The sequence below is a fragment of the Citrus clementina genome, unplaced genomic scaffold (assembly GCF_000493195.1).
Source record: "Citrus clementina cultivar Clemenules unplaced genomic scaffold, Citrus_clementina_v1.0 scaffold_9, whole genome shotgun sequence".
NCBI classification, from domain to species: domain Eukaryota; kingdom Viridiplantae; phylum Streptophyta; class Magnoliopsida; order Sapindales; family Rutaceae; genus Citrus; species Citrus x clementina.
The window spans coordinates 6,960,209-6,983,411 of record NW_006261964.1 but is presented as its reverse complement, the minus strand read 5'-3'; the positions used below and the strand labels follow the sequence as shown (position 1 = coordinate 6,983,411).

General features: G+C 30.6%; 1 protein-coding gene and 1 non-coding gene across 2 annotated transcripts; both read right to left on the bottom strand.

The window, feature by feature from the left end:
- Positions 1-3,091: 3,091 nt before the first annotated feature.
- On the bottom strand, positions 3,092-3,163 carry TRNAC-GCA. Its single transcript has one exon. It is a non-coding gene; the product is annotated as a tRNA-Cys (tRNA).
- Positions 3,164-3,664: 501 nt separating this feature from the next.
- LOC18033124 (auxin-responsive protein IAA13) lies at positions 3,665-6,346 on the bottom strand. Its single transcript, XM_006420304.2, has 5 exons — positions 5,856-6,346; positions 4,670-4,989; positions 4,325-4,442; positions 3,989-4,050; positions 3,665-3,906 (listed from the first exon to the last, which is right to left on the bottom strand). The coding sequence occupies exons 1-5, from the start codon at positions 6,188-6,190 to the stop codon at positions 3,857-3,859; spliced, it is 885 nt and encodes a 294-aa protein (XP_006420367.1). The 5' UTR covers positions 6,191-6,346; the 3' UTR covers positions 3,665-3,856.
- Positions 6,347-23,203: the final 16,857 nt, after the last annotated feature.

Here is a 23,203-nt window from a genome sequence, read left to right as displayed (position 1 = left end):
CTATTGTTTTCATGTGTGATTGTAGATATTTCCAGGGTATCCCTGAGGCAACCTTAGAGAATGAACAAAGAGGTGGTTGTGCATACTAAGCTCAAGGTAATATTGTGTTTTAGCAATCATGATTCATTGCCTTTTTCTTTTGTAAAAATTGTACCTTTCAAATCAACACTTAAGGCTTGCTTAATTACTAAAACTGATTTTGGGAATGGTGGTCTTCTAAACCATCTAAAAAAAATTTAAAACTGTAGTTATAGAGTACCTCGTTGGAATTTAACTCGAGGGTTGTATTCTAGTGCTTTTATTCTTGAATTGAATGTTTGTATTTATTTTAATCATCTTTGAGCCGTCTTCATGCCATTGGTGGCTACATTTTCTCCTCCAACCAACTTCGAAGGAGGTGTATAATATTTCATGAATCATATGCACAGTCAACAATTGAGATTAACTTATGAGTGGTAATTAATGTCCGTCTGATTAATTTATCTAACTTTAAGCCAATTCTACAATTTTGTGCCATAAAGTTATTCTACTTGTACACATTTGACATCAAATGCCTAGAAGTACATTAACACTAATCAGACTAGGCAAATTTTTTTCGTGAGCCCTCCAAAGTGAAGATTGTATACCCTGCAGCTTTATTTGATGATTCAAGTGATTCAATACCCTGTTTGACGGATTATTGATGCTATATGTCATATGATTTTTGTGAAAAAAAAAATTAGTGGATGAAGGGTGCATATTGTGTGTTTATATCCCAGAGATGACCTTTTATTTTTGCAAATCCAACCAAACTAAATTGTGGTAACACCGAGATCACTTGTAAACTAACTTCCAAGATCAAGTTAGTTGGTGCATTTGATTTTGGCTTCTCACATAAATTTGTGTGTGTGTATAAACTTGCTATTAATTAAGCAATATATATAGACGGAAGTTTATATTATATATAATTTCTAATATTGGTAGTTTAATATTAAGGCAAAAGATAAATTTGTCCAACCAAAAAAATTGTAATTTCTTTCCCTATGAAATTTTATGTTAAACCAAACAATGCGATTTAATTTCTTCATTCTCCTCCTCTCATTTCTTCTCGTTTCCCTTGTATTTCACTCCTCTCCTTCCTTCCCTTCCTTCAAACAAAACATCACCTAAGAGTTATTGCATATGTCTGGTTAATTTGGCGCATATATTAAGGGTTAAATGTGAGTACGACAAAACATGCAATAGGTCACATAAAACATGCAACAATTCAGGTCAAAAATGCAGCAACTGAGGTTAAGTATGAAAATCACATAAACATGCAATAGTTCACATGAAAGATGCAGCAATTGAGGTCAAACATGCAACAAGAACATCGAACATGAAACGGGCAAGAAAATTTTTATTTTTTGACTTTATTCAAGACATGCAATAATTCAAGTGGAACAAACAACAAAGGAGGTCAAACATGCAACAAGAAATTTACGTGTAAAAAAATTCACGTGAAACATGTAATAGTTTAGGTCAAAACATGCAACAGCTGAGGTTAAACATGTAACAATTCACATGAAACATGTAATAACTGAAGTCCAACATGCAACACGGACGTCAAACATGATACAAGTTGGGAAAATTTTTACTTTTTGGTTTTATTCAAAATATGCAACAATTCAAGTGAAACGTGCAACAAGTGAGGTAAAACGTGCAACATGACATTTATATGTTAAAATTGACATAAAAGATGCAACAATTAAGGAAAATATGAGGTTAAATATGAGTACGACATAAATATGCAACAGAACACAGTGATATACATGATAGAAGATGTTGAACATGCAATTTGGAGGTCAAACATGAAACAAGCGCGAAAAGAAATTTTTGGGGCATTTAGAACAACAAAGTTTAGACAAGTAACAATATACATAAAAATTGTAATGTTAAATATGAGACATCACATATAAAATATGAAATAAATATTTACTTTTTATTATGTAGTAGTCTTTATTTTTTTCTCTTTATTGTGATAAGATTTTTTTTTTTCATTTTCTATTTATTTAATTTTTTTTATCATACTATTAATGACATTTTTTGAAAATTTCTTAATTAATATATTATTTTAATTTATTTTTTAAATAATTTTTTTTTAAAAAAAAAGAAGAACGTGCAACCGGTTTCTTAACCGGTTGCAAACAGTCGAGCTAGAATACCAGCTACAGTGCGCATGATATGAATATATAGTCGCATACAGTTGTGCCCTAATCAAGTAAAAGAAAGTGATTATAGTGATGGACTGCTGGGTCACCGCTATGAATCAATCAATGGGTATTAATCTGTAGTCAAAATCAAAATGATTGCATAATCTTACCATACAAGTGTGACCCTTTTTCTTAAGCGTTATCTCTTAAAACAGATTTCACTAATTGCATAAAGTTCATCGAACTCTTTTGTTTCCTTCCTTTTTTTTTTCCTTTTTTTTAATAATCAGAAATAAATAAAATATATATTTTTTAAATACACTTATACAATTCTATTGATATTTATATTAGATGTCTGTTAGAACCACCTAAATCAGATAAACTAAATTTTTACTCTCACAGATATTAGTGGAATATATATTCCATCTACAAACTATAAAGAAAATGTCTACTTCTATTCAATTATTTAATTGGGAGAGGAGATTAGTGAGAAAAATATTTATTCCATCCACAAACTATAAAGAAAACTTTTACCTCTATCTAATTATTTAATTGGGAGAGAATATGAGTGAGTCTCCATTAGAAATTCGAACTATTGCTCTCATAATTATGGGAGCCAGCAGCCTACTAGTCGGCTATGGGCCAAATGAAAAATAAATAAAATATTCTCAAAATTTACTCAATTATAATGTAATTAGGATTTTTCTTTTTATCATGCAAGCTATCACATTTGTAACATTTATAAATATTTTCATCAGTATCATTTATTTTTTTAAGAAATAAGTGAAATATTCTTAAACTTACTAGATCATAATGTCATTCAGATTTTTTTTTTAATATTTATAACGTTTATAAACATTTTCAATAGTATATTAAACAAATGTGTTGTTATAAATATTTTTAAAAAATATAACCATAAGAGGGCCCAACCGGGTTCGAACCGGTGACCTCTTGATCTGCAGTCAAATGCTCTACCACTGAGCTATGGACCCCGACGCGGACATTGGGCCGTCTTCAATCAAACTTAAATAAAAGAAAAAGATATGGTTTCAAAGCGAATCACAGCACCATTTGATCCCAGTTTTATTTTTTGTGAAAAATATTAGATTTTGTATGGAAGAAATGATGATATGAACAACATGTCTGAGCAACAAAACTACAAAAGATTCAATTAATTTAGGTATCCCAAGCTGAAAACAAAATAACATTTTTCAAGCCCTTGGCTCAACTCAAGCATCTCAAATTCGAAACATGACCAGCCAACACAAATCATCAAAAGTAAACACCACACAAAGCTTTTCTTCTTTAACACAGAGAAAACAGACTCCACTGCATTGCGGCAAACTGAAAACACTCTAGATATCAAGTGCTCCAATATTTACAGTATGCGAAGGTAGCATTCGGTCATCAAAGTAGTAAGCAGGCCTGTATCGTAGCACTATATAAGAGAGAAAAACGAAAATGAATATGGCCTACCAAAACCCCCAAAAAAAAAAAAAAAATGGACCAGCAAGGACCAAATAACAGCTGAGAGTAATGCTAAAAGGAAGACAGAGGGCGAAAAAAGGTAAGAGAAAAACATTGGGCAAAATGCTCAAAGTTGACAACTTGTCTACTATTCTTTAGCTTCAGTTTGCAAATGTTGGTTTCTTCATCTTTCAGGAACTTTGAAAGACAGGACAGCACTAAACAGGCTTGGCTCTTTGTCTATCATTCCTAGGTTGGAATCTTGGGCCTGCAATCAGATGATTTAGCTGGAGTTAGAACTTGAGGAGTAGCAAACAGAGCGATGCAAAAATAATAGCACAAATGAATACCAAGTCCATTAGCCTCGGAGGTCCTCATGATTCGAAGCCTTTTTACTGAGCTGATAAACATCCTGATCACGAGCAGAAAACATTAACAGTAAGCATTTGATGAAAGGAAAAAAAAATTGTTGATTCCTCTTGTCATTTGCATATTTGATTTAGTGATAAGAATCAGATAGTATAAACAAGCACAGCAATCTGTGGACCATCCTGTTAAGGAAATCTCATGAGGTACAAGATTCAACCGCAAGTCTCGCAGTCTCAGATTAATTCACAAAATTTGGCGGTTGCACTTCACAATAAACCATATTTAACACTCCAAGGTGCAAAATGATAGTTGCATACCTCCAAGGTACATCTCCAACAAGCATCCAATCTCCTTCTTTATCTTCATAAGTGAGCACAAACTCGGACAATCCATCCAAAAGCTTAAAGGCCTTTGTTGCAAGATCCTTCTCTCCACCTTCAAGAGAAACCAAAAGGAAAATCATACAGCTATCAAAGAACCTTTAATTAACCACGCTGCCGTTGTTGCTTAGTAAACATTGAGCACCAGACATGCATCAGCCAATCGAACCTTTGCTAGACTATATTAGAACTAATCATGTTTCGTTTTCATTTTATTTGAAGAAAATTAGCCAAGAATTTGACCGTGAATAAGAACGAAAGAATAAAAGGAACAGAACTTACCTATGGAATTGATAGCTGGGGTGGATGCAAAAAACATCTCCTCCAAAGTTTGAGCTAAAGACTCATACGAGGCATGAGCATTCAAATCCACTTTCCTCCCTATTGGAACTCCATCCATATTCACCTTAACAAACCCAAGATGAGCTTTCTCACTGAAAATATTATTGGTTTTGTTACCATTGCAAATTTTCTTCTTCGAAGCATCTTTTGATTTGTCTTTTTCATCGGCCACTTTTTCTTCTTCAGATATTGGAGCTTTTGCTTGGTTAACCAAACTGTTCATCCTGTAAGCTCCTATAGGAGGCCATCCCACAACCTGACTGTTTTCACAAACAATTCAGGGTAATGAATAACTAAATATTTGAAAAAAAAATTAATAAAGAAAGAAAAGAAAAGGTCGAGGCATGCTTCATCATAATTCCACTCCCTACCAAGAAGTTCTTTGTAATAAAAAATAAAATTAAAAAAAAAAAAAAAAACTCATTCAGCATTAAACATCAGAGATTAACAGGAAATTGAAAGGATACAACCTTAGGCCGTTTTAAACTCGTTAACAACTTATCAACAGAAAAGTGAGAAATTTAAAATTTGAAAAGGAAAAAGAATTACAAGTTAACAGCAATTAAACATAACGATAAGCGTAAGAGCAAATTTAATAAAAAGGTATTGTCAGTGGTTTTTTTTTTTTTTTTAAAAAAAAGTCCCATTTTTATCTCAGAATCAGTATAAAATAGATCATACACTCTGTGAAGAGAATACAGAGCCAGAATAAAGTAGGCACATAGCCTAAAGCTAAACAAGTACAAGCATATCAGAACAAGCCACTAGAAGAAAAAATAAAAAATAAAAAATTTTCCAAGTTCTTAGTGAGAGCATAGGATCAAGATTGCCAGTTAAAAAAACCGTGGCTTATATATAAAGTTGGTTTATTGCTAAAAGGCAAAAAGGAAAAAAAAAAGAGAGAGAAGTCAAGAACTTGATTCCCATTGGCTTAATATTGATAACCAAAATAAAGTTTTCCTCTCAATCAGGCCTAGACGTTCTTCACTCATTTAAATAAGAAAGCTCATCTTTTACCATCCTGAAGCAACATAAACCCAAAATATTCATATAAACATGTTATCAAGCGCATACAAAATATATATATATATAAATATTTTTTTTTTGCCGATATAAAAAGACTAACCTGGCACTAGGAGGGGATGATTCACCCTCACGAGGAACAGAGTTAGCAGCTCTCTTAGTGCCAGAAACAGCAACAGGAGGAGAAGAAGAAGAAGCATTACTAGGTCTCTTCCCAGCAGAAGGAAAGTCCTTAGCAGTCAAGATTCTTCCACACTCACCCCATGAACTTACCACTTTCCCCTTCCCACCTCCTCCAACACCACCAAGACTCAAGCCCAGTCCCAGCTCCAGCTCATCATCATCGCTCTCAACAACTTTTGACACCCCAGACTCATTTCCATTACACCCACCACCACCACCACCACCAACGCCAAGTAAACCAATACCACCTTGCATGGCAACAACAGCAACTAGAACAACAAGTCAACAGGGAGAAGAAACAAAGAGGGTATTTTCTTTTCTTTTTTTTTCCCCTTTTTAGTTCAAGATTTGACAGTCAAATAAGAAATGGGCAACAAAGAGTTCTAAGAGTGAAAGAGAGGATTTTGGGGTTTTGGGTGGAGACAGAGAAAGAGAGAGAGGAGGTGATAGGAGATTAGGAGTGGTGGATGAAGTGATGATGATGGGGCCCATATGTCTGCTAGTGCGCTTAGCACTCTAACCATTCTTTACTTCATTTTCCTTGACACGATCATGACTCTTTAGAATCTTTATTTTCCCATTTCTATAATTCTATCTGTTGTTTATAATATAGAAAATAATTCCAAAAAAAAAAAACTAAAAACAAAAATAAAAGATTGAATTCCCCAAGAAACCTGTAACCAGTGTTTACAGAAGCAAACTGGCTTGAGCTCCAAGTTGTTGGTTGCCATAGCATATTTTTGATTTGCCATAGCATTTTTTTTTCACTGTGCTTTGATTTACTAGCCGTTTGGTGGACAAAAGTGCTGCAATTTTTATTTTTTATTTTTCACATGGGAATTTATTGCCATTATGGTTTTGCATTCTGAAAAAGACCGAGTAATAGATGTCTTTTTTATTATGATGGCTAATGATCATTTTTACTTATGTACATGAATTATGATGGTTTGGAGAACTTTTGCCGTAGGAAAATTACTTTCTTGCAAAATTTTCAAATGTCAATTCGGAAGTTATTCATTTTTTATTGTATTTGAAATTAAGAATTCATTATAAACACTAAACTTGAAAAATTAATCCAATGTGAAACCCCTGAAATCTATAGCGAGTCTAAGTTTTTAAATTGTGATGTAATTTATAAGAAAAACTGCATAATTTACAAAATTTAAAATAATTTATGAGAATTAATTAGTTCAACCAATAAAATTTCGTATAGCTGTATAAGAGTTTATGGTTCAAAGCTACTAAAGTTGGTGAGTATAAGATTTAGCTGCTATTAAACAATCTTTTTTTTTTCTAAAAAAGGTAAACTTCAGTGTAGAATGTTTTTAAATAATAATAGATTAATTTGAAAAAACAATTTTGTAGCCAAACCCTAAATTTATACATATAAGGGTTTTTTAGTGTAAAGTTAGAAGATTACAGATTAGGGGAACTCATGGTTAAAAATCTGTGGTAGGACAAAATTTACCCATTTGAACATGTATATCACAAAATTCTAAATGTAGATGGTAATTACACTACTCAATTAAAGAATATTAAACAAATCTTTCATTAGAGGTTAGGTGTCTCTTAACTTTAACACAAAAGCATAGGTTAAAGTCTAAAGATTGAGTCTTTTCACAAGCCAAAAATACCTAAAAGCATATTCTAATCTGATCTTTACTTCTCAATGCCCCTCTTTCTTTCTTCCTATGTGCTGTCCACGATTTTAAGGACAAAGGGCACAAAACCTTGTTTTAGAAAGTTGGGGCCTAAAGAATAAGAGTTGCAATTGCGATGAATGTGGGGGCTAACCATAAAAAGATAAGCAGAACAAAAGAAGAAATCAGGACAATTTTAAGTTAATTCAATTTTTACATATTTAACTATTTATGTGCCGTCCCATATTAGGACCACATTTTTCAATATAATTTATTTTTGCGGGAGTAATCAATTAATTAATTTTTTTTTTGAAAGCAGGAAGAGTCATCAGTAACCTTAGGGGTTTTAAAATGTCAATGATAATAGTACTCAAGCATGTTAACCCCATGAAAAAGAATTTTAATGTAACTTTTAATAATGATGTGATAAAGGTGTTTATTAATTCAAAATTATTCAATTTTACAAAACCTCAATCTAAATTGAATTTGATTGATTCCACAAAATCTTTAATCCAATTAAATTTTATTTTAAATTTCCCCCTTTGGTATTGAAGTACTGTAACTTTTAAGTTACAGTTGTAGTGAAAAAAATATAATTATGAAGCAAAAATTATATTATGTAGTAAAAATAAGTTTTGAATTATAATTTTAACAAAATTAATAAAGATATAATAGATTTCTTGTCGCATAAGTGTAAACTCAAAACAACTTATCTTCTAAATTACTGCAACTAGTGCTTATCAAGACTTAAGTGCTGTAGTTTAAATTATGTAGCTGCCTTCAAAGTCACCCTTTAAGCATATGATCTTTATATATATTTACCGAAATGATCAACTTCAATTTGACTTTTCATCCTATAGACTATCCATAATTTTGTAAATAAATGGAGACAGCATTTTTTTTTTTTTTTTGGTTTTGGTTTTTATTTTGATATATGGTACTTTATACACATGAAGCTGGTTGAGTGTTTTAATGTATGAATACAAGCAGAAAAGGGATAAAAATAAACAAAAACTTTGAAAGGGTACAAAGGTAAAAGGATGTCGCTTTGGAGGGACAAAGCGACAAAAACGGCATGCCTCGAACCTGTAGTTGAGCGCCATGTCAGCCGACAAGGTGAGCGGCTTGACCGGGGGACCAAACCTTTTCTCACGTTTATAGTCCGAGACAGCTCGACACTTTTTCATTCACTGAGAAAATCCCGATTTTACTCCACGCGCATACTCACTCCGTTCTCCGCTTCAAATCTAGCAAACCAATTCGACACCAACATGACATACATTTAGTAAGTTTTTGTTAACTTTTATTATTATTTATTTTTATTACTTATTTATAATTATGTCAATTTTGATTTTAAACTTGTACATGACAATTGAGAACTTATGTACTACCAAATTTAATATTCTTGACTTAGTTTCTTATCCAATAAAATAATATTATATTTGCGAATTGAAATACTATACCACATATTTGAGCATCGTAAAATAAAAAATCAACTCAATTTGATCATTTGCCATGAGCCATATTACTAGATATGATGCATAGAATAGTCGTATATTTTAAAAGAGTCTCGAGGAAACGCGTTGGTACGCGTAGCGTGTGTATTCGCTTTAACCTTAAGCACAACAATTATCATAGGGATTAATGAGGATTGGTACGGAAGGTTTCCCCGAAGGGGACCCATTAATTAGAACGGTGGGGACATTCTTTTCACATTTGTACACATCCTGTTGGCGGGTATCATTTTTTTTGTGTCTCCACGCGCCGCACACTTTTGGGAAGCACTTTCTACTTCTGCATGCTTTCTTTGGGTTGACAAACCCTATTCTTTCATTTTAGAGGCTTTAATATTCTTGTATTAATATTCTGCATTAGTTTAACAAAAAGAAACTTGATTTACTATATATATATATATATATATATATATATATATTATATAATTGATTGATACGATTTTAGAAATATCAGGTCGTTTTTTAGTATTATTGTTAGACTTTATCTAATAGTTTAAGCTTTTGAGGAAAACGTATTTTGAGCAAATTTGTTTGTTTGAACCCAAAACGTGCTTACTTTATTTGCATAATTCAATAATTTTTCTAACTTAGCTTCATCTGCTTTCTTAATGGGTTCTCGAATAAGAAATACCATCAATAACATAAATATAAGAAGATTGCAGGTTCTTACTGAAATTAATATAGATCACTTGCCGTCTTATTATTTTTATAATAGTCAATAACTCCTGACAACATAATTTTATCGTATTATTTTTAAGAGTGATGATATAGTCACAAACTCTTGTACAAACTTATTTTGTACAAACTGATGTGGCATTAATTTATTGATTGAATGAAAATATAAAATAATAAAAATAAATCATGTGGACCAAGAGATATTTAATTCAACCAATGAATTAAAGCCACATCAATTTGTATAAAATAAGTTTGTACAAGAGTTTGTGGTTATATCATTACTCTATTTTTAAATACAATTTTATTCATATTTATTATAAATTAAATGAATCTTATAATAGAAATTAAAATTAAAATTTAGTATTAAAAAAAGAAACATATGTTTCAGTGCGATTAAAAAATTAATAAAAAATATTTTTCTTATACCTTTTGGTATTTTTTAAATATTTTTCTTAAAATAACATTTTTCCTTAAAACATTTTGTGCCTGTGGGTTTTTTTTCATTATAAAAATAGTAAGAGTAAGTAGCATATATTAATTTCAGTAAGGAAAACTGGCAATCTTCTCGTAAAAATATTAGGTAAATCCAAATAAAAGATTAGATGAGAAAAAGTAAATACAATGCAAATTACAATTCCACTTAAGATAGTATAAATAATTCTTGAAATAATTTGAACCTAATGAACCAGTGATTTTTTTTTAATTAACTGTTATCTTAAAAATGTTTTACCTCTTTTAAATAATTAACTGCTCCATAGCCAAATTTTCTTTTAAGGTAAGACAAAGTTCAAATTATTGTTGTTGTTGCTGCTATTGCTTCTATCTTTTCTCAAAATTTGAATTCAATTAGTCAGCTCCATAAAATTGGTTGAAAACCACTTAACTAGACCTAAGAGATAGCGAAAAGTAGCTTGAATTTATTCAAAGTTATTATCTCTCCTTGGACCTCCATTAGAGTCAAGAGGCTTAAAGGTTATAAAATAGAATGCATCAATAAACTTTTTCATCAAAGAATATTATGAACACATGAGATTGCTGCTTTCGCCTATTAAAATTAATATACAGCTTATTCCTATACTAAATTCATATATTTAATAAATCCCCTAGCAAAAAAAATAAATAGATAAATGAAGGAAAAGAGGGTAAATAAATCATTTGGTTGATTTTGATCTTGAAAATATAAATATACATTTATTATAAGAAAATGCCTAAAAAATAACAAAAAGTACATGAAAAATATCTTATTAGTATTTTTTTTTACTCACACGAAAACATGTATTTCTTATTTTTAGTATTTAAATTTTTTATTCTAATTAATTTATATGATTTATTTAACTTACAATAAATATAAATAAAAGTGCACTTAAAAATAAGACTACTAGCATAAAATTATGGGGCCGGGAAGTGATACATTTATTGATTTTAGTAGGGGGAAAACTAACAATCTTCTTTTTCAACGCGTGTCTCTATATATTGAGAATAAAATCCATTAAAATCAATTTTTGTGGATATCATTCTTCTGAAAGAGAAAAAAAAAAAAGGAGAGAATATGGAGATGATTCAATTTTGAGATGGAATAGGATCAACTTAAAAACTCAAAATTATTCGTTGAGCACAATTTCAAGCTATGTATGGACCAAAATATAATCTTTTTAATTTTTTTTTTCTATGACTTTTGAGGCTTCATTATATACACTTATCTTGAAGAATCTCATTATATTAATTCCTCTAATTAATTAGGAGCCAACTTGTTATTCGTTGTGCTGATCAATATCAAGCTATCTTGAAGCCCTCCTCGCTCAATATATTTTTCCTTTTTCATATTTTTTTAACGAGGTTTTTTCAAAAATAAAAATGACACCAGTAAGCCACAAAAACATGAATGTGAATAAATTTTAATCATATATTCATGACAATAATCTACGCATAGTAACAAATCTTTAAAAGTTCATAAATAAATTAAAACTAAGATCATAAAAGGACTTTTAATCCTGTCACTCAAAAGAAAAGAGAGGACACCATAATAGATTGATACATTAGTTCATACATGACTGAGGCTTTTATCTGGATTTGTCTTGAATTAATCTTACTATATTGTATTAATCCTCTATGTGATACGGGACAACTCGAATGTCTAAAATTATCACAGATCATCAATGCATCTAAAATTTATTATCATTGAAAGGAGAGGTCCCACATGCATGGAAGCTTGACAGGTGGCAAATTTCATGAGAACAAACCATGAATCTAGCTATGCGGCTAACTCCTCGAGGGCAAAATGGAACTAGGCTAGCTAATTATATACAAAAAGTAGATATCTAATAAAGGGGAAGTTTATTTTATGTAACACTCCACATTTATAAGTCAAAATAAGGTGATTAATTTTAAAAATATTTAAAATCTCATTATTTTTTTAATATAAATATAGATTCTAAAACAAAATTTACATAACAAGTAAAATTTTGTTACAAAATGTAGGAGACACGCATGAATTCCTTAGTACATATCTCAAAAACTTTATTATTATTTAAACTTAAGATTTTTTTTATAGAAACACAACGGAGCCCATCATAAAACCCAAGGTTTGAAATGTCTATATGCACTTCATCTCGAATGGGACTTGGCACCAACTTACCTTACTCATCATTACTTGCAATATAAGAACTATACGAGTTAATACCCAGTAAGATAATAACACTTTGATGCATGCATTAATTGCTATGCGCATAGATGACCTAATGAACATTAAGTCTTTAAAAGAAACTTAGAAATATAAAACAATTTTATTAGGACCTTAGGTGTATTGTACTACAAGGCTTGCACTTCTCATTCTCGAAAACAACAAGCCGTGGGCCTAATTTAATAGTTGATCTTTTAGGCGTTACGTATTATCATCTCCAAAAGATTACTCTTTGCTTAGCTTTGAGGGCTTGCCCTCTTGGGAAACTTTTGTTAACATATATTTTTTCATAATATTGATTTTGATGATAACAAACAAGATTAAGAATGATTAATCTTTTAAGCTCAAATTATTTTTTATACATTTTAAATAAATCATTATTTTTACATTATAAAGGTTTTATATTTAATGAAAAAATGATTTTATGAAATTGGTTGTTTTTCAAGTTTATGATTTAATTGAAAGAATTTTGAAAACATTAAAATAAACAAGTATTGCTTGAAATTTTGGAGAATGACTTATTTGAAAAGTGTCATAACATTTTGGGCTATATCATAATTTCAAAAATTTTTGGGATTAACAAAGTATTATTTAGAAATTCTGAAATTGGACCTATTTGCAAAGTTTCATAACGTTTTGGGCCGTAATATAGTTTTATAAAGTTTTGGGTGTCAAATTATAATTTCACTGTAGCAGCCACTGTAGCAAGCGGCTTACCGGATGTGAAAAACCGGCAAGCTGGATGTTGGGCAGAATCTCTCCGAATTAAAAGCGGCTTACCGGATATGGTTAAACGGCAAATCGAATTTTGGGCAGTAAGCTTCTGGAGCATAAACGGCTTACCGGATTCCTAAACGACGGCAAATCGAATTTTGGGCAGTAAGCTTCTGGAGCATAAACGGCTTACCGGATTCCTAAACGGCAAGCCGGTTACGACCAAAATGTGCATAACGGCTAGTTTTTGAGATCAAACTATATAAACTCAAAACCAATTCATTTTTGGTAATCCAAGCAAGCATAAACAAGTGCACACAACTTATATTGAGCTTCAAATTCGAAAATCATCATAGATTAAGTCTTCATTGAGCTATCATTTGTCTATCCACTCTTAAAGAGAGTTTCATTGTTGTAATTTTTATTTCTCATCAAATTGTTAGTGTACAAGTGTGAGAAACACTTGGGGTGAAGAGATTGGGGAGATAATCTCTTGATCGTAAAGGTTCATTGACACCTTGGAAGTCAATTGTAAAAACTTGAAGCCTTGGGAGGGTTGGATAGTGAAATCCTCAAGCGGGTGAGCTTGGAGGCGTGGACGTAGGCGGGGATTACCGAACCACGTAAAAATCACTGTGTTTGTTTTCTCTTCCCTTACTCTTTTAATATTGTGCATGATTGAATTTATTGTTTTCAATTTGATTAAGGCAATAGATTAAATTGTTGTGTGGTTTGCTTAGCTTAATTTTTAAAAATCTCAATTCACCCCCCCTCTTGGGTTGCCTAGTTAGTATTTCATTTGGTATCAGAGCAAGGTGCTCTTGTGTAGACTTAACCGTCTAGAGTTAAAGATCAATAGCAACCCAAATTAGTTTAACTTTCATGGAAGACCAATCCACCACTAGACCTCCATTCTTTGACGGTAATGATTATCCTTATTGGAAAACTAGGATGTGAGTGTTTTTACAAGCCTTAGATTATGAAATATAGGAAATAGTTTGTGATGGTTCATTCATTCATAGGAAGAATGTTTTAAGTAAGTTGGATAAGAAAATTATGTTTTTAAATTCCAAGGCTATGAATGCTTTATTTTGTGCCTTAGATAAAAAGGAATTTCATAGAGTTTCAAATTGTTCTAATGCTTATGAAATTTAGAGAAAACTTGAAATTGTGTATGAGGAGAATACAAACGAGGAGGAATTTCATGAAGTGTCAAATTTGGCACTTATGGCAATTGGAGATGAATCGAATGATGAACTTGATGAGGTAAATGATCTTCCTACTTATGATGAATTACATGATGCTTTTAAAGAATTTCATAATGAGTGGATGAAACTTGATAAAAAGAATGCATGCCTTAAGAAGAAAATGCTAGAACTTACAAACGAAAAGGATGCCATGCAAAAATGCATTGATTCATTGAATGAGAAAATAAATGAATTATAATTAGAGAATAAAACATTACATGATGAAGTTGCATTATCAAATGAGAAATTTAGCACTTCACACAAACATCTAGAATCACATGTAGATAACTTAAAAAATGAAAAGGATACTTTACAAAAATGTAATGATTCATTAAATGAAAAGATTAAAGGACTAGAGTTAGATAATAAAATGTTGCATGATAGAATTGTATCATTTAAAGTTAAACAAAATATTTCGTATGAGCATGAAAAATCACATGTTGATAAATTGATGAAAGAAAATGATGTGCTTAAGAAAAAGAGTAATGAGCTCAATGAAATTGTGTTAAAATTCACAAATGGTCAAAAGAACTTAGAAAAATTACTAAGCACTCAAAAATGTGTGTTTGATAAAGGAGGACTTGGGTATAAGCCTTACTTGAAATAAAAATATTATAAGAATTATTTTGTTAAGGCTACCTCCACAAGTGATCATAAGATTTTTTATCATTATTGTAATAGAAATGGTCATATGAGTTTTAGATGTCCAGTTAAGAGAAATGTATATTATGGGGTCAAATGTATTTGGGTTCCAAAAGGAACTAAATCTAATGTTCAAGGACCCAAGAGTATTTGGGTACCAAAGCACACAACTTGAATTTTTTTTTTTTTTGTAGGTACCACAATCAATGAATGGTGGAGAAGTTCCTTGATGAAAGCTTTTGAGGATAATCACTTGAGTATGATCTAGGAGAAAAAGATGAGGCAAGATGATTTAATTGTTTTGGTAACAATTCTTGCCATATTAATTTTGTTGAATGAATCATGATAAATGAATTTGCGAAAGTATGCTTGTATGTTTACATGATGAAATTATCATTGTATTTAACATTGAGTGCTTTATCATGATGTATGGTTATATATTTATGATGATAGCTTGTCAACTCATTATGATAGATTTGTTTGATTTTGATGATTATGTAATGCCTAAGCTTGATAAATGAGTGATATGCTTGAATTATTAATCTTTAAATGCTTATATGTTTCATGATTGTGTAAAATATATACATGATGAATGAATTATATGTGTGAATTCATATGCCATTAATTGTGTTATATCATCATTTATTTATAAAATTGACATCATTGTTTGATACGATTTCATAAGTTTGGTCTTGTATGCATATATGTTTCACGCACTAATTGGCTTATTGAAAAGTTATATGATTTTTTAAAATCAATCAATTTCTAAGCTAAAAATAAATTGATGTGTATAATACAAGTCTAAGAGCTTACAAAATTTTAAAAATATTTTTCAAAGCTTAACCGGTATATCACTTCTAATCAACCGGAAAGTCGTTTTTCATTTTGGAGCTTTGTGGATGAAATCCGGATAACCGGACATTTAAAATCGGTAAACCGAATTCATTTTGGTGCTCACTGGAGCACAACCGGTCAGCCGGATATTGGCAACTGGTAAACCGAATTGGCTTTAGTTGCTCTCTGGTTGAATTTCGAATAATCGGATTAGCAAAATTAGTAAGCCATTTGAGAGAGTTTCATTTCTGAACAACAACCGGTCAGCCGGTTATGACATCCGGAAAGTCGGATCTGCACAACTCTTTTTTCTGCCTCAAAACCGGACAGCCGGTTCCTTTATCCAGAAATCCAGATTGGCGTTGCTACTTTACTGCTTGGTCACGGGTTTTGAGCTTTTTCTTCTTCATTTTTCATTTCTCTTCACATGTTCTTTCTCTCTCCAAAACCGTGAGCTGCTCACCTCTATTTTCATTCAATTTCTCTTCTTTTCTCACTCATTTTTTTGCCAAAATCAATGATTCAAACCAATACCCATGCATTTCACTTTCATTAAACACTTCCCAATCATTATTTCTTCACTTGTTCTTCATCATTTCATCGTCATCTCTCACGCGTGAATAATGCTTCTCCAATTTTCTCTCTCTCTTTAAAATCCACCATTTGTTTTTAATCAACATCATACATTGCCTTGAATCATCTCTAAAATCATTTTAATTGATTCAAACTTACTCTTTTTACTCAATATCTTGAAAATCCGAATTTGTGCATTTTGAGTATTTCAAATTACCACTTCCATAGTGTGCTCTCCTTATGGATTTTACCATAGTTTTCTATTATATTATGCACTTACATTTTGATATGCATTGTTGCTTTCATTGTGGATTGATGATGATTATTGTTTGATATTTGGATGTTTTATATTTGGATAATGTGGAACTAATGTGCTTATCTTGACTTTTTGATGATCAAGAGGGAGATATGAGATGTAAGGGAGAAATTCATCTACTTTGAGACTCTTAAGCATATGAATTTTTATTTTTTTATTTTTTTATGTTATATTAAAATGTCACATTAGATCTTTGATGAGTTTAATTGTCTTGATTTTTAAAATGTGTTTACTTATTATGGAGTTTGGATAGTTGATAATATGTTCTTATAACTTTTGCAGATTTGGTAAACAAATCAAAACCTTTTTGTGAAGAACAATTTTCAAAAATTCGGCATGAACTTAGGATGATGAAATTTATTAATATCTCTAATCATATTATTAGTACTATTAAAATTGATTTCTTGATGATTTTGATGATTGATGATTATATGTGTGTTGCTTGATGAATTGATGGAGTTGTTGGTTTGTTATAATTGTTTAAGCTTATATGGAAGTATTTTTAACCATGTTGTGTATTTGAGAATTTGTTCATTTTTAAAGGGGAGACTTTGCCGAAATTTTTGCTCGCACAAAATGGGTAATATCTTCATCGAATTATTTTTAATGATATTGTTTCAATTGCATCTATCTTTCCTTTTTACGATGAAGGGGGAGATAAATATGATATGTTTTTGGATAAAATCATATCAGTTAAAATTTTAAATTGGCCATATATTTAGGGGGAGCATATAATATGATTTTGGATAATATGCATTTTGAACCTTTTTTTTTATTGTCCAAAAGGGGAGACAAAGTAATATATCATTTCGATGTTGTTAAAAGAAGGAGAATAATATGCACTTTGAGTACTCTTTTAATGATTGATATTTGATTATGATGATGATTTTGAGATAATGATGATTTGATTATATAGTTGTTTTATATGATAATTTTATGTTATAGGTTGTTGATTTGGTAATTAATGGAATAATGGTTCATGATATTTTGGTGCGATGATTTGTGTATGGAGTTGGCTTTTATCATGATCTATAAAAATTTGGATGTGATATTACTAATCTTGTATTTGAGGTGATGCTTGCTGTTAGGAGGAGATTCTGTCGAAATTTCTATTCGGACAACATGGGTAACAAATTTGCTACTTTTATTCTTTTCCTTTAAGTTTTCTTTTTGATGATGAAGGGGGAGAAGAATACATGTTTTTAAACTTATAAAAATTTGCTACTTTTTTTTCTTTGCCAATTAAGTTTTCTTTTTTATGATGAAGGGGGAGAAAAATCCATGTATTTAAATCTCTTAATTTAGCTAATTGGCAAATTGTAAGAGAAGATTATATTTAGGGGGAGCAATTTGTGGAATCATTCTTTAAATACATGAAATGTTTGTCATAAAAAAAAGGGGGGGAGATTGTTAACATATATGTTTTCATAATATTGATTTTGATGATAACAAACAAGATTAAGAATGATTAATCTTTTAAGCTCAAATTATTTTTTATACATTTTAAATAAATCATTATTTTTACATTATAAAGGTTTTATATTTAATGAAAAATGATTTTATGAAATTGGTTGTTTTTCAAGTTTATGATTTAATTGAAATAATTTTGAAAACATTAAAATAAACAAGTATTGCTTGAAATTTTGGAGAATGACTTATTTGAAAAGTGTCATAACATTTTGGGCTATATCATAATTTCAGAAATTTTTGGGATTAACAAAGCATTATTTAGAAATTCTGAAATTGGACTTATTTGCAACGTTTCATAACATTTTAGGCCATAATATAGTTTTATAAAGTTTTGACGTCAAATTATAATTTTAAAAAATAGTTCACTGTAGCAGCCACTGTAGCAAGCGGCTTACCGGATGTGAAAAACCGGCAAGCTGGATGTTGGGCAGAATCTCTCCGAATTAAAAGCGGCTTACCGGATATGGTTAAACGGCAAACCGAATTTTGGGCAGTAAGCTTCTAGAGCATAAACAGCTTACCGGATTTCGCAAGCGGCAAGCCGGATATTTTGAAATTTAAATTTTTGGCTTAACGGTAACGCTTACCGAATTCCTAAACGGCAAGCCGGTTACGACCAAAATGTGCATAACGGCTATTTTTTCAGTTCAAACTATATAAACTCAAAACCAATTCATGTTTGGTAATCTAAGCAAGCATAAACAAGTGCACACAACTTATATTGAGCTTCAAATTCGAAAATCATCATAGATTAAATCTTCATTGAGCTATCATTTGTATATCCACTATTAAAGAGAGTTTCATTGTTGTAATTTTTATTTCTCACCAAATTGTGAGTGTACAAGTGTGAGAAACACTTGGGGTGAAGAGATTGGGGAGATAATCTCTTGATTGTAAAGGTTCATTGACACCATGGAAGTCGATTGTAAAAACTTGAAGCCTTGAGAGGCTTGGATAGTGAAATCCTCAAGCGGGTGAGCTTGGAGGCGTGGACGTAGGCGGGGATTGCCGAACCACGTAAAAATCATTGTGTTTGTTTTCTCTTCCCTTACTCTTTTAATATTGTGCATGATTGAATTTATTGTTTTCAATTTGATTAAGGCAATAGATTAAATTGTTGTGTGGTTTGCTTAGCTTGATTTTTAAAAATCTCAATTCACCCCCTCTTAGGTTGCCTAGTTAGTATTTCAACTTTACCACTTTAGTAGTACAACAACCCATTTTTCAAAGCACATTTTTAAAATGTCTTTTTTATAAAGTAACCTTAACATATAAACCTGAAATGCATGCTTTTAATGCAACCTCTGTCATAATGTATAAAGTTCCTAGATATACAAAAAAGCCAACATACAAATCTTTTTAAAGACAACAATCTTTAATATAGGCGGCAGTGTCGTCCATATAAAGATTTACAAAAACATGATTATAATATAGGTGGCAAAGTTAACCATATCATAATTAAATAAAAGCATCACACAATAGGTAACATAGTCGACTATATAAAGATTAACTAAGAAAATATCACAATATAGGCAGTATAGCCAACTATATCATAATTAAATACAAGCATCACAGTATAGTGGCATAGCTGGCCGTATAAAGATTAACTAAGAAAATATCACAATATAGGCAACGTAGCCGATCATATAAAGATTAAATAAAAAATATCATATTATAGGCAGCATAGCCGACCATATGAAGATTAAATAATAAATAATCACATCATATTAGTTATCACAAGATAAAGAAATAACTAAACATATATTTAAGTATAAAAAAAATGTTGTCCCCACAATGCAGTTGAAGTGTTATTTACCTGTTAACGTTGATTTCTTTAGACCCTTCTAATTCGAGGATTTCTCTACTTTTGATGTTATGACTTAAAATAGAAGAGGATAGAATTTCTAAGGCGATATGGAAAATGAAAGGGTTAGAGGTATTTATTGTTAGCCTAAAGAACTACACATAATGTAATTTTGATGATAACAAACATGTCTTAAGTGATTTGGAAAATATTGTATTTCACATTTCACTAGTTCTTGAAGGATAATATCTATGCAAGCGAATCAAGTGAAATCAAGTTCAAGACACTCAACGGACAACGGTTCGATCAAGAATAAAGTTTAGAGCTCAATGGACTCATTATTACGACAATTCTTGTAAAGCCGGTGAGGTTTAATATATGTATGGTTTAACATTTGAGAAGCTCAAGATTTTGTTTAATAAATCATCATTTTTCAAAACCCAAAGGTTTTACAATTATAAGCCAAGTATCTTAGGAAATTAGTTGTTTTTCAAGATGTGGACTAAAATGAAAAAGTTTTGCAACCTTTAATTTTAATAAGTATTTTTTTGAGTTATGGACTTGGATCTATTTGCAAATATTTGAAACGGTTTGAGTTGTAATATAATTTATGAACGTTTGAAGACCCAAGTGTAAATATCCTAAATGGATAGAGAGTTAGCGGCTAACCGCCTAAGGACTAGCGACTAGTTGCCTGAGGAAAATTTCATATTTTCAAGTTTTAGACAAAATTGAAAAAGTTTTGAAAACTTTGAAATTTATAAGTATTATGTTAAATGTTGAAAAGGACTTATTTGAAAAATATTATTATACTTTGGGGTTGTATCATAATTTCATAAAATTTTGAGAATAAAAAGTATTATTTAGAAATTTTGAAAGGGGATGTATTTGTAAAGTTTGATGACATTTTGGGCCATAATCTAATTATAAAAAATTTTGGGCAAAATATAATTGTGTGAACAGTATTACTGTAGCAAAATTCAAATTTTAACAGTAATTTTCACTGTACTGAAGCGGGGAGCCGGCTAATTAAGTGGCTAGCCGCTTATGTGCTGGAATTTACCTATAACGGCTAGTTTTTGGGCTGAATCTATATAAACTCAAATCCAACTTTAATTTTAACACTTTTGCAAGTATAAACATGTGTAAACAACATATTTTGAGCTTTTAATTTGCAAATCATCATAGATTAAATCTTTTATTTTTGTATATCCACTCTAAAAGAGAGTTGATTGTTGTAATCTTTATTTCTTTATCAAATTTGTGAGAGTTTGAGTGTAAGAAATACTTTGGTTAAGAGATTGTGGGATAATCTCTTGTTGTAAAGGTTTATTGACACCTTGGAAGTCAATTGTAAACATTTGAAACATTGGGAGGCTTGGATAGTGAAATTCTCAAGCTTAGTTTGATTGGAGGCATGAACTTAAGCGGGGATTGCCAAACCATATAAAAATTTTTGTGTTTGCTCTCTCTTCCCTTACTCTTATTTTTTAGTATTGTTAAATTTATTGTTTTTTATTTCATTATGACAATAGATTGAATTGTTGTGTGGTTTGTTAAATCTCTTGTTGTAAAGGTCTATTGACACCTTGGAAGTCAATTGTAATATTTGAAACCTTGGGAGGCTTGGATAGTGAATCCTCAAGCTTAGTTTGATTGGAGGCATGGACTTAGGCGGGGATTGCCGAACCATATACAAATTTTTGTGTTTACTCTCTCTTCCCTTACTCTTTTATTTTTTAGTATTGTTAAATTTATTGTTTTTGATTTCATTAAGGCAATAGATTGAATTGTTATGTGGTTTGTTTTGCTTAAGTTTTAAAATCCCAATTCACCCCACTCTCTTAGGCTGCATAACTAGCATTTCATTTATAAGATTTCCTAAGCTAATAAATGGTTAGGATTTTGCCACCACAACTCTTGATTAATGGATAAGATATATCCTTCCATAGATATCTTAGTAAATTCTAAAATTCCTAAATATTTTTATAAACAGCTCTTATTGCGTCATCGCTCATGTCATCATTACTCTAGAATTTATTATTATAAATATTTTTATTTTTTTAATACTTAAGGGGATTTATTAGTTTAAAAATAATTTTATTATATTCAAGTGAGAAAGTTGTACCTCACATATTATGATAAAAAAATTTATAAATATAAAACACACTAAAGTTCCTGGGCTAGGAAAGCATAGAATTTGAAATTTCTAGCTAAGGCATAATATAGACTCAAATGAAAGCTCAGACTTTGAAATATATATCTATGAAAAAAAAGGGAAAATAAATCCAGGAAAGATTGGGGGCTTCATTTTTGTTAATCTATATCATTCGATTGACTACTCAAATGTAGGGGAGTTTTGACTCAAACGATAAGACTAGAAAATTAAAGAAATTGGACTCCTTGATCTAAAGATAATTATTAATTAATCAACTTGATGTAGAGAGTTATCTAATGACAAAGACAATAATCAAAGAGTTTTTGAAATAGAAGCTGATAAATTGATCAAGTGATGCAGGTTATTTATTTCTTGATTTTACAAAACTAAATGCATAAAGTGAACTAGGTCAAACTAAATATGAGGAAAATGTTTGAACATACTTTTAGTATATATTCCATTATATGTAGGGATAGCAATGAGGTAAGGTGGGGTGGGGGTGGGAGGCCTACCCCATTCCCCACCCCATTAAAAATTGTCTCAATTTCCCACCCCATCCCCCACTAAATTTAGTGGGGGTGGGGATGAGGAATCTCTATATAAGAAATAATTTTCTCGTCCCCACACTATTTTCTATTTATTTATTTTATAGTAGCCATCGATAAACGGTTTTCAGTAAATCAAAAATTAGGGACTTAAATAAAATCATTATCATATTATAAATTATTTAAATTATTTAAAAAACTCCAAAAGGTTGAAACAATATATTGAAATAATATCAAAAGTAAAAAAATAATTGAAAAGAGTAGCACTTTGAAAGATAAAGGAAAATATAACAACGTTTTAGTGTTGAAAAAGAAATATAACGTACAATTTTCTTTTAGTTATAACATATCTATATTAGGTAAAAATTAAATATTTATTAACCAACATTGTAATTAATAAAACAAAAATTATTGAACAAAATATAAAAAAATATTTATATATAATGGAGATTGGGG

What these genes read in the sequence shown, in the direction of transcription:
- LOC18033124 (XM_006420304.2), bottom strand. Translation starts at nt 6,190, where the DNA reads ATGCAAGGTGGTATTGGTTTACTTGGCGTTGGTGGTGGTGGTGGTGGT. An exon ending in TCATCCCCTCCTAGTGCCAG is followed by an intron (nt 4,990 to 5,855) that starts GTTAGTCTTTTT and finishes TTGTGAAAACAG; the next exon opens with TCAGGTTGTGGGATGGCCTC. An exon ending in CCCAGCTATCAATTCCATAG is followed by an intron (nt 4,443 to 4,669) that starts GTAAGTTCTGTT and finishes TTTCTCTTGAAG; the next exon opens with GTGGAGAGAAGGATCTTGCA.